The following is a 16,605-nucleotide window of genomic DNA, read 5'->3' on the forward strand; positions in this document are numbered from 1 at the left end:
GTAGGATCAGATTGGAGAGTTGGCTACCCATTGTATCCAACATAAATTATGCCAGGTGAATGTTCATTAAATATAAAATTGATGATACTCTAAAAGAAATTGGATGTAAATCAGATTCTATTTAATTGACAATATTCCTCTGTTATGGAATATAGTAATATATTACTGTGTTTCCCCAAAAATAAGGCCTAGCCAGACCATCAGCTCTAATGCGTCTTTTGGAGCAAAAATTAATGTAAGACCCGGTCTTATTTTAACATAAGACTAGGTCTGATAATATAAGACTTGGGCTTATGTAATATAATATAAGACCAGGTCTTACAATAATTTTTGCTCCAAGAGACGCATTAGAGGTGATGGTCAGCTACGTCTTATTTTCAGGGAAACACAGTAGGTACTTGGACTCCAGCCTGAAACGCACAGGCTCCTGTAATGGCTCTAGATCAGGCTGAGTATCAGTCAGTTATTGCTACATACAAAATAACCCCAAACGCAGTGGCTTCCAACATACATTATTTATCATTTCTCCCAAGTCTGGGTGAGATGGGGGGCTGGCTGATTTCCACTGGGATTGCTAACTGTCTGAGCGTTTCCTGGGGCTTCTGCTCTAGGCTGGCTTAGCTGGAGTATCTTATCTAGAAGATACACAGTAACACACGGGTTCCATGTGCCATTTATCCTTCTGAGACAAGTAGACATGCCTGGGTATGTCCTTCTCTTGGAAATGGCAGGAATCCAAGAAAACAAGCATAAATACTAAGGCCTCTTGAGACCTAGTCTAGGAACTGGTCCACTATTCTGGCAACTCAACTGGCCAAAGCAAATCACATGGCCAAACCCAGATTCAAAGGGGGAGAGATTCTGCCTCTTTAGTGAAGGGAACCACAAAGTCACATGGCAAAGGATTTGGATACAAGGTAGATAAAGATTTGAGGGCATTAATGATTTCTACATCATCTATTAGATATAATAACCCAAGGACTGAAAATTAGCCATAGGACTCAGTTAACTTATTACATGGAAGAAAATATCTCTATTATTGATTAGTGATAAATAAACTATACACACACAGACACACACACACACACACACACATATGGGGGTGGGGAAACTCTTTCAAACAAAATAATAAAATCAAGGGGAAAGAGAGAGGAAAGAAAGAGACTAGTTAGAAAACAAAGATGCCATGTGAGGGGCAAAGCTAGCAGTAGCAGTGATGGTAAAAATGAGAAGACACTGGAGCAGTACCTGAAGCACACATGTACAGTGAAGAGGATATAATGATGATGTCACAGAAATTATCTTTCTAATTTGAACCATTGTTTTTAAACAGAGATTTCACATAAAAATCCAAATTTCTGGCTTTTCTTGAAAAATCAGAAGCTCCACAATATTGAGTCCACACTCTCACATGGTTCCACAGTTCTCCAGAACTCAGTAGTGGCTGTTCACTGCTCTATCCATTCATTTACTTTCTCTCCTTAGCCCTTGGGGCCATTTGTGGTTCTTTACACTTTACACTTTAGACAGTACCTGCTAGGTTCTGTCTAAGCTTCAGACGGGCTTCTGGAATGCTCATTGCTTATTGAACATCGATAATGGATGTCTTGTAGCCACCTCAAACTAAATATTATCAACAAAATCAAAACTAAAACATCCCTCCCTCCTCCATCCACATACTCTTCTCCAATAGTCCTTATCTCCTTTGACCAAACTAGAAACCTATCCATCACTTCAACTTTTCTTTCTCTGTCAAATATACTAGAAAATATTACTTCATTCACAATAAAACTATGAGTGCTTAAGAAATAATCTTAGAAAGAATGCCCAAGGCCTCTTTCAGAAGAAGTACGAAAACTCTGTTAAAGTACAAAAAAGAATGAATAAATGGAGGAAAAAAATGTATGTGGATGGGACATCTTAACATCATAAAATTTTATGTTAATTCTCCCCAAATAAATCTAGACATTCAATGCAATCTTAATAAAAATTCCATTGAATCGTTCGAGGAACTCAACAAACTCATGCTAACATTTATATGGAAAAAGAGGTTTATGAATAAGTCAATTTTGAAAAATAAAAGCAGAGTGAGAACTTGCTCTGCCAGATATTAAGACATATTACAAAACCAAAGTGATGAAAATAGAATGGTTCTACATGGGAGCAGACTGATACACAAACAGACCAGAATAGAGCATTCAGAAACAAGACCTATATACAGAGGGTGCTAAAAAATGTATACACATTTTAAGAAAGAAAAACTGTATTAAAATTGTAATACTCAATATATACCGATAACAAAAGATGACTACTACTCACATGTGACTTCTGCAATTACAAGAGGTGCTCAAAGTGGTTCCCATCAGCGTCCAGACACTTTCTAATTTTAGTATATGTGCTGCCGAAGCGAGCACATCCAGACACTTTCTGATGATGGTGAACTACTAAGTAATACATAGACATCTCTTAAAATGTGTATACACTCTTTTGGCACCTCCTTATATATGTGTATATACTATATACTATGGGTGCCACAAAATGTAAAATGTATACAAGTGGAAATGCTGGTCAATGTTGCTCAAGCAATAGTTCGCTCAAGCAGTAGTTGCTCAAGCAGTTATATATATATATATATCATAAAAGTGGTACTTCAAAGCAATGTAAAGGGAATGGTCTTAAGAAAACTAGGTCGGTGGTGGCTGGTTAGCTCAGTTGGTTAGAGCGTGGTGTCAGTGGCACCAAGGTTGCTGGTTCGACCCCGCATGGGCCACTGTGCGCTGCACCTTCCCTAACAAAAAAAGAAAAAAGAAAAAAAAAAGAAAACTAGGTCATTATGTGGAAAAATATGTCTGAAACCATCCAGTTGGAATAGAGAAATGTGAAAGGTAAAATTATAAAGTTAAAGAAAAAATATAACTCAGGGTGGGAAGACTTCACGAATAAGATTCAAAAGCCCAAATCATAAAACATATGAAACAAATACATATACCTGGAATACTACACAGCACTTAGATTTATATGTATAGCAATATATATAAATTTTAAAAACATCATTTAACCAAATGCTATTTATGTAAATGTGTGTGTGTGCGTGTGTTAAGGAGGGCGCAGCTCACAGTGGCCCACGCAGGGACCTAACCGGCAACCTTGGTGCCACCAGCACCACGACCTAACCAACTGAGTTACCGGCCAACCTCTACCTGAAACATATTTTAGAAGGATTTATAGTCAAGGGCATATATATCAGACACGTGAGAGTAGGTGCCCGTATTGACAGAAAGGAGGTAATGGGACTGAGGAATGGGGATGTAGTAGAGCCACAGTAAAACAAAAACCGAACCAAACCAAACCAAAACCCCAAAGAGAAGAGCTAGCTGTTCATGGGCCAATGTTGGTGATGTGCTGTGAACTAAGGGGTATGATTACAATCCGAGGTACAAAATAATAACTAAGAAAAAATATTACAAAACCAAAATCAATTGTGAAGGATGTCACGTAGGTAGTATGCTTCGTAAGGACACAAGGCTGAGACCAGAGGCTGCGACCTCCTCCATCACGCCAACTCTCCAGGTAGCCACTTTCCGACACCCTTACGGACAGGATGCCCCTCAGCCGCCGGGAAGTGCGCATGTGCACCGTGAGGCCTTTCCCGCTTCCCGTCGCTTCCCTTTCGGTCTCAGCCCCACCCACGGCCGACGCCATCGTTTCCGGTACAGAGCAGGAACAGCCCGAGCACTTGGGGCCCTGACTTCTCCGGCCCTCCCACTTCTGCAGCGCTCCTGCGGTTGTCTCGGTCGCTGGGGCAGGTAGTTACCAATAAAGTTTTTCTGTTTCAAAGCCGGGCCGATTGGGCGGGGCGCCTTCCCCTTGCTGCTTGTCCGCAGTTCCTCTGGCTACCGGGCAGTGAGCTTCTGGGCGTCATGGCCAGGGGCCGCCGCGGCCGGGCGGGTGTGCGGCCGCCTCTCGCTGCCCGCGCGCTCCCGGGGCTTCAGGGCCCGCCTGCATCTGCCTCGGTCTGAGCTCAGTCCCTCCCCGCCCACGGGCCGCCTTGCGCCGGACCCCATGGCCTCCGAAGCGCCGTCGCCTTCGTTGTCACCATCGCCACCCACCTCTCCCGAGTCGGAGCTGGCCCAGTTGAGGCGCAAGGTGGAGAAGTTGGAACACGAGCTGCGGAGCTGCAAGCGGCAGGTGCGGGAGATCGAGAAGCTGCTGCATCACACGGAGCGTCTGTACCAGAGCGCCGAGAGCAACAACCAGGAGCTCCGCACCCAGGTGCGCGGTCCGCCTGCTCGCAGCCCTGCGCCCCATCCCGCCCTGGACGAGGCCTTCGAAGCCTCTGATAGTATTGGAAGGGCTCCCTGGCAGGGGCCCAGAACTACTCTACAATTTATAGAGTACTTGAAAGAAATGAAAGTTCAGTGCGATTGTAATTCCAAGTACATTTGGAACACACCTGAAAGTTCGGGTTACTCGATTTAGATAAATGCGAGAGCAGAAGTTACAGGTGGTGTGAGTTGAACTTCAGAATTTTAGGTTGTCTTCATTCTCACTTGTAACGTCCCATTGGCAGTAGACACGTTAATCCTATTTCTAGGTCACTTTTGAGTTTGTTAAAACGCTGGACTTGAGTCAGAATCCCATCTTTGACTCACTAGATGTATGAATTGATACTGAGCCTCGGTTGCCCATAAAATGAGAAGGCTAGTACTACACTGGTGAAGGTTAAATCAAATTAAATGTGAACACACTTTTACAGTTTTACAAACTGTTGAACACAGTGTAAGGTGGTTATTCTGGGCGTTTATCATCTTGAGTTTTCTGGTGGAAGTAGGGAAGATATAACTTTGTTAGAGGCATTAAGCAGCTAATTTCATTTTTATCAAATACACTAAGGACAAAAATTTAAAGTGTCACTTTTTAAAATTTTAAACAGGAACATAATTTTTTCAGACTTGATGTGTTGGACAGTTACACTGTCTCCTGACAAGTTAATTTCCACATAACTATTAATTTCAATGAAACTGTTTAGTCTTTTGCAGTATATTGGTATCAGTCCTAAAGCCACATGTATAGGCTGAACCCTAAAACGTCATCAAACTGTTAGGCTTTTATCAAATGATCTATGAAAATATCTGATGAGTTGCAGTGACTTGGTGTGCCCATTGTATAGAGTTATAGAAAATTTGAGTTTGTTTACTCAATAGTTCTTGACTACCTACAATATACATGGATTGTTAGGAGACTACAAATATTGGTAAAAGTATTTTGGGGGAAGGGGAGCATGATAGATAGCATTTTAAAACACCCTTTTATAATGCCCCGATTGTTCAAGTACTTGCTATATAGATTCTAAAAGAAAACAGTTTACTAATCTTTGAAGAGCCAGCATTTTGGTTATTAGTGTTAGTGGTCTAACATGGAAAACTGAAATGCATAGACAATCTTGACTATGATGATAATAACTCCTTACTCTCCTAGTCAGCTTCCCCTGGTGGTGGGTGGAGTTTGGTTGTTAACTGTCATCTGGAATTACTAAATAGTATTTTATCTGGAACAGAAAAAAAAATGGGTTGAGAATCGAGGGTGAACTGTTAGAAAAACATAAAATGTGTAGGCTTTGGAGGCAAGAAAAGCATTGTGCCAGTTACGTTATCTCTTCAGATTTCTCACATGTAAAAGGGATTAGGACATCTAATTTGTAAGGTGGTTTAAGAATTAATAAGATGTTATCCAGATTACCACCAAGTATAGTGCCTAGCAGGTAGCAGGTACTAAATAAATGATCTAGTTCACAGAACCTAGTGGTTAGTAGCAGACCCAGCACTAGGGCAAGGTAATCAGTAGTCTGGGGTGAAAAATTTAAGGGGGTACTCATTCTCAGAATAGACCCTGTATTTGGAGGAAGCTGAGACTGAGTGCCTCCTTAAATTTGCTCCCTAGGAGCCTTACTTGCTTCACCCTAGTTCCAGCCCTGGTTGTACCAGCATATCTGATAACTGAGATAATCTGTATATAATGAGTCTTACCACCTTTTTCCTTTTAAGCTCTGTGTATCATTAAAGAAATATTGAGAATCTTATTTTTTAGTAGTGTCACACTGAGGTCCTGTCTGACAGGGGCTGTTTCATCTACCTCTGGGTAGTTCTACTCTGTTGCTCTGGTTTTGGCATTCATTGAGGCACAGGGAGGATAGATGCCCTTCTGAGGCAGTCCCTCTATTTTCTTCTGCTGCAGTTATTTAGTCATAAGACTACTAAAGAAAAAAGTATTTTAAAGTATATGAGTGGTATTAGTATATTTAAGTGAATAGTTAATTCCAGGTGGACGACACTGAATGACACTAGATAATTTAACACATGGGAATTAATTTTTTTATAATTCTTTAGGGAGAACTGCCGACTGATTAAAATATTAGTATAAAAACATTCTTATTTATTAGAAATAAAGCTTCCCGTTCACAAAGTCCTATTTGGTCAATCTGATTTTTGAAGGGGATATTTTGAGGTTTAGCAAGAGAGTGTAAGTATAAAAACATCTCCCTCTGCAAATGTAAAAGGTGAAAGAAAGTCAATTATAGGATTTTTTGTTTTTCTGAAAAGGAAACTAGCTGCTATTGATACTTCTCTAAAAATTTTACCGAGAAAAATAACTATTGTAATTTCAGGAGAATGGTGTGTATATTACTGGATTGTTATGTGATTTATTTTTCTCTAAAGCCTTGTTTTTTTTCAGGTAGAAGAGCTCAGTAAAATACTCCATTGTGGGAGAAATGAAGATAGTAAAAAGTCTGATGTAGAAGTACAAACAGAGAACCACCCGCCTTGGTCAATCTCAGGTATTCAGTTGATAGTGGAGATATCCTAATACTGTCACATTCACATCATGTTAACGGGAAGTTTTCTTTAAAACAGACAAAACTCTAGATAAAGGAGAACTGTTATCATGTTGTCTTCTCTCTAGATTGGGTGTTTGCAGATACTCCTATTTGCTCTTCTGAGGGGAAAGTAGAAATGTATTGTCATTCCTATAAATACATAGTATTGTTACTATGTTTTCAGTGGCACATTCACTGAGTAATTTTTGTCATGCTGTGAGCCATCTACTCATCTGGTCTTTCTTGTGACCCAGGGGCATATGTTTTCTTTTTTTTAAAAATTGAAATGGTCCGTTTAAAAAAAAATAATAATGTTTTATTTTTCTTTCTTTTTTTAAAGTTTATTAGGGTGACAATGGTTAGTAAAGTTACATAGGTTTCAAGTGTACAATTCTGTAATACATCATCTGTATATCACATTGTGTGTTTATCACCCAGAGTCAGTTCTCCTATTTTTCAATTACAGTTGACATACAATATTATATTAGGTTTTAGGTGTACAACATAGTGATTAGACAGTTACATAACTCTTCAAAGTGATCACCTCGGTATATCTAGTACCCATCAGACACCATACATAGTTATTAAAATATTATTGACTATATTCCCTATGCTATACTTTACATGTCCATGACTAGTTTGTTACTACCAATTTGTACTTTTTAATGCCTTCCCCTTCTCACCCGTTCCCCCTATCCCCCCCATCTGGCAACCATCAAAATTCTCTGTATCTGTGAGTTTGTTTCTGTTTTGTTTGTTCACTTATTTTGTTTTTTTTTTTTAGATTCCATACAGTATAAGTGAAATCATAGGGTGTTTGTCTTTCTCTGTCTGGCTTAACTTCACCCAGCGTGATAACCTCTGGGTTGATCCATCTTGTTGCAGATGGCAAGATTTCATTCTTTTTTTATGGCTGAGTAATATTCCATGTATTTATGTACCACTGCTTGCTTATCCATGGACACTTAGTTTGTTTCCACATCTTAGCTATTGTAAATAATGTTGCCATGAACATATAGATGCGTATGTCTTTTCAAATTAGTGTTTCGGGTTTCTTTGGATAAATACCCAGAAGTGGAATTACTGGGTCCTTCGTTGTCTCTTGTTATATATAGCCTTTGCTCTAAAGTCTATTTTGTCTGGTATAAGTATTGCTACTCCAGCTTTTTTATTTTTCATTTTCATTTTTATGACATATCATTTTCCATCCCTTTACTTTCAGTCTCTGTGTGTCTTTCAGTCTGAAGTGAGTCTCTTGTAGGCAGCATATGTAAGGGTCTTGTTTTCTTAGCCATTCATCCACCCTATGTCTTTTGACTGGAGCATTTAATCCACTTACATTTAAAATGATTTTAGTTACATATATAGTTATTGCCGTTTTACTATTCATATTTTTGATTATTTTTGTTCTTAAAGAAGTTCCTTTAACATTTCTTATAATACTGGCTGGCTTGGTGATAATGAACCCTTTTTTTTTTGTTGTTGTTCTTTTTTTTTAATTAAAGTTTATTGGGGTGACAATTGTTAGTAAAGTTACATAGCTTTCAGGTGTACAAGTCTGTATTACATCATCTATAAATCACATTGTGTGTTCACGATAATGAACTCTTGAGCCTTTTTCTTGTCTGGGGAGCTCTTTATCTGTCCTTCGATTATAAATGATAGCTTTGCTGGGTAGAGCAATCTTGGTTGTAGGTTCTTGCTTTTCATCACTTTGATTTTGTGCCTGTCCCTTCTGGCCTGCAAAGCTTCTGTTGAGAAATCAGCTGACAGTCTTATGGAAGTTCCCTTGTAGGCAACTAACTGCTTTTCTCTTGCTGTTTTTAAGATTCTGTCTTTGTCTTTAAACTTTGGCATTTTTATTATGGTGTGTTTTTCTCTTCGGGTTCATCTTGTTTGGGACTCTCTGTGCTTCTTGGATTTGTATGTCTATTTAGGAAAATAAATAGACTGGTTAGGAAAGTTTTTAGTCATTATTTCTTCAAATAGGTTCTCAATTCCTTGCTCTCTTCTCCTTCTGGTTCCCCTGTGATGTGAATATTAGTATGCTCGGTGTTGTCCCAGAGGCTCCTTAAACTATCCTCAATTTTTTGGATTCTTTTTTCTTTTTGCTGCTCTGACTGGGTGTTTCCTGCTACCTTTCTTTCCAAATTGCTGATTCGATCCTCTGCTTCATCTAATCTACTGTTGATTCCCTCTGATGTATTCTTCACTTCAGGTATTGTAGTCTTTATTTCTGACTGGTTCCTTTTTATGTTTTTTATCTCCATTATTATATTTCCTATCCCTTTGTTGAAGTTCTCACTGAGCTCATTGATCATCCTTATAGCCAGTGTTTAGAACTCTGCATCTGGTAGATTGCTTGTTGCCATTTTGTTTAGTTCTTTTTCTGGAGTTTTGTTCTGTTCTTTCATTTGGGACATGTTTGTCTCCTCATTTTGGCTGCCTCCCAGTGTTTGTTTCTATGTATTAGGTAGGGCTGCTATGCCTCCTGGTCTTGATAGACTGGCCTTATTTATTACTTGCCTGTGGAGCCCAGTCTCCCTGGTCACCTGAGCCAGGTGCTACAGGTGTGTTCCTTGTGTGGGTTGTACATACCTTCTTGTTATAGTTGAGACTTGATTGCTGTTTGTATGTCAGTGGGAGGGATTGACTCTCAGTCTGATTGGTTGTGAGGACTGGCTCACAACCAGTGGAGCTGTTGTGCAGGGGCTGACCCCATGGAGCAAGATTCACTTTATTGGGGCTCTGCTGCCTGCCAGTTCTGCCTTTTGGGTGTGTCGTTTGTGGAGGTGGTTGGGTGGTGCTCTGGTGTGGTTTGAAGCTGACCATGGGGTGTTTTGGTTTTAAGGGCCTCTGGGAGGGGCTCTGGTGCAGCCCAGTGTCAGCCATTGCGTGTGCTCTGCCCATGGCCACTTGGTATGATCTACTAAGTGACCTGCAGGTGGTTGCCACTTGTGCTGGGCTTGGAAGTGCCTGGGAGAGGCTAAGCTGTGAACTGAGGTCCGCTGCTGCTAATGCCAGGCTTGGGGCTGATTAGCAAGAGGTATGGGGCATGCTGAGGCCAGATGCTGCTTGTTTGAGGTTTTTGAACCTTTGATAGATTTTAGGAAAGTCTGTAGTGTGGTTTAAGGCAGGCCATTTATATGGACAAGCCGCTAGAAGCAGCTTGGGTGGGCCCACTAGTTGGGTGGGGCAGGGTCTCAGGTAGTCACCAGGACAGAGAGAACGGTGTTAGCCAGGTTGATGGAGACTCACATGTGGTGCTGCATGTGTGGGCTGGGTGGGGAGGGAGGCTCAACAAAGGAAGAATGGCTTCTGCCAGCACTTCTGTCTGGGAGAAAGCTGCCCCCAGCACTTGTCCTGAGGCCATACTGTTCCTCCCCATATGTCCTTGGCACCTTTCGAGCCGCTGCCCCAACGCAGGAGCTCAGAGTGAGTCCATCAGTAAGGCCATGCATGGGCCCTGGGACTCCAGCAGCCCTCCATCTCTTTCAGCCACAATCTTCGCTTATTTTCCCAGCCAGAAGTTAGGGGGATTTCTCTTCCCAACACTGGAATCCTGGGCTGGGGAACCTGGTGTGGGGCTGGGTCCCTTTGTTTCTCAGGGGGGACCTCTGCAGCTAAGGTATCCCTCCTGACTTTTTACCACCATACATGGGTGTGGGACCAGCCTTTTCCACGTCTCCACCCCTCCTACCAGTCTTGACATGACTTCTGTATATCCTTAGTTATACTATTGTTCAGCTATACTTGAGGCGATTTTAGTGATTGGTGTTCTGTAGTTTAGTTGTAGTTTTGATATTGTGTGGGGCGTGTGTTTTCTTGTTGATGCATTCCATTTAGCATTGTGTTCAATGCCAGTCTCTTAGGTCTTTGTGGGATTTGTGAGCCCACGACCATGACCTCGTCAGTGGCATTATGTTGTGAGGTAAAAAAACTGAGCAACTGAGTTTTAATAAGTAGGGATCACAAGAAATGATTTTTCCCATTACATTTTGCCTTGTTTTATTTAGTACATAATTTAGCTAACTAGCTAAACATAGCAATAGTATTAACATTACATATCTGTATAATAGTATATTTTTTAAAAAGTCAGCACCGCGAGAGAAATTTGACAGAAAAATCAACCCTTGACCTGTTGTTTTTATTCCATTGTCATTTGATATGCAATGATATTAAGGTATATGCTTAGAAATTATTTAGAGTTGCTATTTCATATTTTTTTTGATAGAACACAACTTATCTACCTGTTTTCATTTTTTTCTCGTGCTGTGGAAAATCCAAATCTGCTGCCTGTTTTTTTTTTTTTTATCCTTTTTAGCTTGACAGCTAGGGTACTGAAAATGACATTAGAATCAAAGATATTGGCATCTGCAGATTTATCTGCACCATCAATTTTAATTTATTAATAAATACAATTGTAAAAATTTGTAATGTGTGCTGTCTTAGTTCAGTGCCAATGTTTTGGAATTAATTCCTTTTTCTATACACTTCTAATATATCACTTATTTGTTTTTTCTACAGATTATTATTATCAGACGTACTATAATAAGGATATTAGTCTTCCAAATAAAGTGACTGAACTCTCTGTTCAGCAAGATCAGGATATTGAAGCTTCTACTTATAATCCTACTAAAGACCAGTCACAAGTAGAAAGTGATGCTTACACCGGTACTGATATAACGGAAAAGGTTGAATGTGGACAAGAGGACCATTTTGCCTCAAATTCACAGGTAATGAAGTGTTTAACATGAAACAGTTGATGCCCAAGAACTTGCCCTTCATTGTTAATATGCAGACAAATTGACTTCTCTGCTCCATCAAAATATATACCAGGGTTGTAAATATTCTGCATATAATTATACAGTGACTAGTACAGTTTTTAAGAAATATTAGAACTTGTTCATATGTGTAATTTTTTCCTACTTTGTGTGTTCCCAAAACTTAATGATGCAAATAAACTAAAACAAAGAAAATTTGTCAGTATATTTTGATTCAACCAAAAAATTATGGACCACCACCGCAATAACCATGTTCACACCAGAAATTTTTCAGTGCTTTCTTTATGTCATATATCCAGCCACTGTTCAAATTTCCCTGAATGTTTTATAAATTTGTTTCTACAGTTTGTTCGAATCAGGATCCCAGTAATGTTCATACAGTGCAACTGTTTGATATTGTAATGTATCTCATATAATCTATAGCTTTTTCTTCTCTCTTCTAAAAATATTTTCCCTTAGTACTTATAATTATTGAAGAATCTAGATCGTTTGCCTTGAGGAATACTTCAGAATTTGTATTTTGTGGATTGCTTCCCTATGGTATCAGGCATTTATTTTTGAGTAATACTCACTCACTACTAGTGTCTTCAAAACTGGGTTAAAATTGAATTAACTGATACACTAGTAAATATTTTTTTAAATGGATCAAATTGTAATTGATGGGCCATCCCTTCCATTGCAGAAATAAAAGTCTTATCATTTAAAATAGCTTTCAAGTCTATTTGTTTCGAATTCTGCTAACTTTTAAGTTGATATAAGGAAGTTTTTGTCTTATTTGATGTGAATGTGTCTTACCTAGGAGCCAGCATCTGCATTAGCAATAGAAGATACATCCTTAGAAGGTTCATCATTAGCTGAAAGTTTGAGAGCTGCAGCAGAAGCTGCTGTGTCACAGACTGGATTTAGTTATGATGAGAATACTGGACTGTATTTTGACCACAGCACTGGTTTCTATTATGATTCTGTAAGTATTTCAGACCTTTTAATCCTGTATGGTTCTATATTTAGCTGCTTGATACCAAATTTTAAACCTAAGGTGAATTAAGAAAAGCAAGATGCTACATTTAAAAATTATGTTTGATAAAAGCTATTTGATAAAAGAATTATAAAATAGCTTATGATGCTACACTTCTAGGTTTTTAATTAAATAAGTTAATTGTGATTATTATAGATTAATATTTTAGAGAAGTCTGATCTTTTATACATAAAGTAACATACAAAAATGTTAGAGCACTTATTAATAAAAGCAGACAATTAACTACATTGTTGTAAAGTGTTTAATAACCTAACCTAACATTTTTTTTCATAGTCTTTATGAGAAAGTGATATTGTTAATTCTAGGCTTGGGGTAAGGTTTTTTTTTGTGTTTGTTTTAAATACTTTATGAATCCATTTGAGGCCACAGAGGGAATCTTTTTCTTGAATTTTCAATAGCATGTTTATTATTAGTCAGTGTTTTATATTCTGTGACTTTTAAACATTTCACTTTTTAAAAATCAATCTGTTAACAGTGAGAACTAGGTAATTAGTGTGGAATCAGAAATGTAATGGACCACTGATGAGGACAGAACCAGAAAATTAAGTTCTTGATTTATAATACAGTGTTATGGCTGTTGAAGTCTGGTACTTAATTGGATTTTATTCAAGATTTGATGACAATGATGACAGAACTCACATACCCACATACCTCAGCCTTCATGGTCTAGGCATGTGATCTGGTCCTCAGGAATTACAGAATATAGTGCCCAAAAGTGAAGCAGATGTTCACCATTCCCGTTCCTGGAACTATTGTTAACCTTGTAAATCCTTTGTAAAGAGAGGGTTTTCTTTTACAGGAATAGGCTAATTGACAATGCTAGTTAATCCTCAGAAAATTAATGTTTAAACTCTTTATTACCAAAGAGAGTAGCTAGTACTTATCTGGTTTCTAGGAGAATACAGAGTGTCCAAGTATATAACATTAGTCTTTGTCATTCTTCTACCTTCCTTTCTGTATCTTTCCTCCTGATATCTGTTCTGCAAATGGTTAGTTACATTCTGCAGGTTATGTGCCTCAGTAAATTAGGGAATTTATTGTTTTACCATTTTTATTATGCTAGTTTTCATTTTATTTTAATTAAATAAAATTCAAAACATTTTGAAACTATATTTTGGGGTGAAAGACAACAGATTAAAAAGATATGAATTATGAAAGTTCTGTTGTCACTAGAAATAAAGATTAGAATGCTTCCTTTTGGTTTTTAGTTAAGGGAAAGAGATAAAATTCAAAATATTTTTGTAAGAGATCTACAGAATGGATTAAAGACAATAAATTGCAATAATATCAACAATTAGAAAAATAAATTACTCTTTTTCAATAAATTTTAGTTTCTTAATCTCAATGCATCATAGGATGTTTCCAGGTCTGATCTGCATGGATTTATGAAAGTCTTTTGTAAAGAAAATACAGACTTTCAACTAACTCTTGATTATAGAGTACTGGCCAGTATCTAATAAATGCAGATGATGACGATGACATAATTTTATCTTTCTAGTTTTTTTCCATAATTTTCCAAAATTCATTTTTGCATGGTTGTTTCACTTGTAAGTCCTGTTACTTACTGTAGAATTGGTGAAAATGATTTTTTTAATTGATTTCTTTATGTAGACTGTTATGTTGTATTTATGAAGTTAACCTTATTTTCAAATTTTTCTTTAGAACTTTTCGTCATGAACATTAAAGTGCAAATTTTTGTTTTATAACATTGAGAGAAGTGTTTGGGGGTTTATACTGTTGAACCATTATCGTGTAATAAGGATAATGAGTCTGGAATTGCTTTTATGATGGATACCTTAGTTTTCATAACTCCTAAAATATTTCTTGTTATCATTGTTCATTAATGTAGTAAGTTGAACCATATGAAATTGCTGTTTCTGTAAGTTAAAAAATGGTCAAATGTTGGCAGTTTCATGATTTAATTTAATATTTAAATGTACTCATTTTTCTCACTATGAAAATTAGAGCAGATACTGAATGGTAAAGTATTTTGGAAAATTACAAGCTGTTTTCATTCTGATATTTTTATTCATTATCTTAAAAGAAACAATATTCACTGTATTTGAATATATTTGATATTTCTATTGTTTGTTTTTCTATTTTATTTCATCTTACGTAAATAAAACTTGCTGTTTTCTTGATTTTTGAAAGGAAAATCAACTGTATTATGACCCTTCCACTGGAATTTATTACTACTGTGATGTGGAAAGTGGTCGATATCAATTTCATTCTCGAGTAGATCTGCAGCCTTACCAGACTTCTGGCACAAAACAAAGTAAAGATAAAAAGTTGAAGAAGAGAAGAAAGGATCCAGATTCTTCTACAACAAATGAGGAAAAGGTATTGTCTTCATAAATTTTTAATTTACATACTGGTGATATCATGATTAAACCAAAATTTTTTGATGAAACTGAAAATCATTCATTAACTCTGTATTTCAAATATATCCATTAAGATAATAAGATATCAGAATGTATTAACCAAGAGGCATTCACATGGGCCAAATGGACTTTTTCAGAAATTCTCAGTTACTAGAAGTTAAAGGAATTTCTTAAAAGTTTGAAAGAGGTAGATTTAACGCAGATAAAATGCTCTTGTATTACATAATTTGGAAGAACTTTCAGACCCTCAACTGATAAGTTGATGTCAATGTACAATTCACAATAAAAGAAAAACAGTTTGTAAGTAGACGTAAATAAAAGTTCAACTTTCTTAGTCGTTTTGAGCAATTTCTTACCTATTATGTTAGCAAAAATTTAAAAAAATCTATTTCTGGCAAATATAGAGGAGGTACATATTTATTAGTGTAAATTGGTATTTTTTTGGAAAATTGGCTATTTGTATGAATAACCATAAAAATGTTGCTATTTTTTAATTGGAAAATCTCACTTCTGGTAATTATTTTTTTAAGTCCAAAGAAATAAAGTGCTTTTGTATAATTATATAGCAATATTTATAAGAACAGAAAAAAACTAAGAGTGCGAATGGTCCACAGATATTGGTTAAAAAAAATGATAGAACATTTAATTTAAAAAGCATTACTTAGGCCTTAAAATGGTAGTTATAAAGACTGGGGAATTTAAAAAATGCTTATGATATAATTTAAATTGAAAGAAGGAAAATACAAAAAATGTTATTGATGTTTTTATTTCTACTCACTCCATGGACAAGGTTGGTGGTTTATAGGCAGGAATGGAGGCTTATTTGTTGTATTGGCATTTTATGAATTGTGGCAGCTATTTGATACTTTACTCTTCAAATTCTGTCTCATGTTTTTCTCTTCTTAACCAAAGAAGAAGCCTTTAAATGTATAATACTAAAGTTCAAATATGGAATTGAGATTCTGTTGGGATTTATTTTCTATTCTCTATTTGATTTGTTTTTGTTTATTATTTTCACTGAAAATACCTAGCAATAGAAGAGTATGTGACATAAAATACCAAAAATGGTTTTTCTGTTTGCTTTCAAGAATGCTGTTTTATGACTCCTACCTGTTACTAACGGTTGAACTATTTGAAAGGATAGGTTGTGAAAGTACTTCTATTAATGGATATTTAACATTCGGGACTGGCAAATAGTTTTTAAAAAGTAGCACCTCTGGCAATTTCATTCATTTTTATTTTAAATATGTTGTTTTACAAGCAGCAATAATAATAAAATATACAAGACTGGAAACTGCTTTTTTTAAAAGTAAATATAGATAGGGAAATTTTTTGCTATGATTCGCAATGGGCTTTAAAGCTCATAGTTGTTCAGCTCCTTGCCCTTGTTCTTGTCCTTGGTGAGTTTGTATTGCTGGCAGTGTATATAGTTTGTCACACTGTGTTTAGCCAGTCTAACCTGAATTTATGTCGCTATTAAAAATATGTGTTTCAGATGCTTCCATATTTTATAAAATGATAGAAGAACAT

General features: G+C 37.0%; 1 protein-coding gene across 3 annotated transcripts in view; it reads left to right on the forward strand.

Moving 5' to 3' along the window:
* Positions 1-3,684: 3,684 nt before the first annotated feature.
* Positions 3,685-16,605, forward strand: part of AGGF1 (angiogenic factor with G-patch and FHA domains 1) — a 32,221-nt gene continuing 19,300 nt past the window's right edge. The window contains exons 1-5 of one of the 3 annotated variants that reach the window (XM_019728152.3): positions 3,685-4,272; positions 6,733-6,835; positions 11,402-11,610; positions 12,458-12,622; positions 14,846-15,034. In XM_019728152.3, coding sequence (XP_019583711.2) covers positions 4,063-4,272; positions 6,733-6,835; positions 11,402-11,610; positions 12,458-12,622; positions 14,846-15,034 — 876 coding nt within the window. In that variant the 5' untranslated portion in view covers positions 3,685-4,062. Of the gene's footprint in view, positions 4,273-6,716; positions 6,836-11,401; positions 11,611-12,457; positions 12,623-14,845; positions 15,035-16,605 lie in introns of all 3 variants that reach the window. The other 2 variants (XM_019728154.3, XM_074328809.2) reach the window with 2 other exon arrangements.

Source organism: Rhinolophus sinicus, chromosome 3 (genome assembly GCF_057876585.1).
Source record: "Rhinolophus sinicus isolate RSI-liver-muscle chromosome 3, RSI-T2T, whole genome shotgun sequence".
Classification (NCBI taxonomy): domain Eukaryota; kingdom Metazoa; phylum Chordata; class Mammalia; order Chiroptera; family Rhinolophidae; genus Rhinolophus; species Rhinolophus sinicus.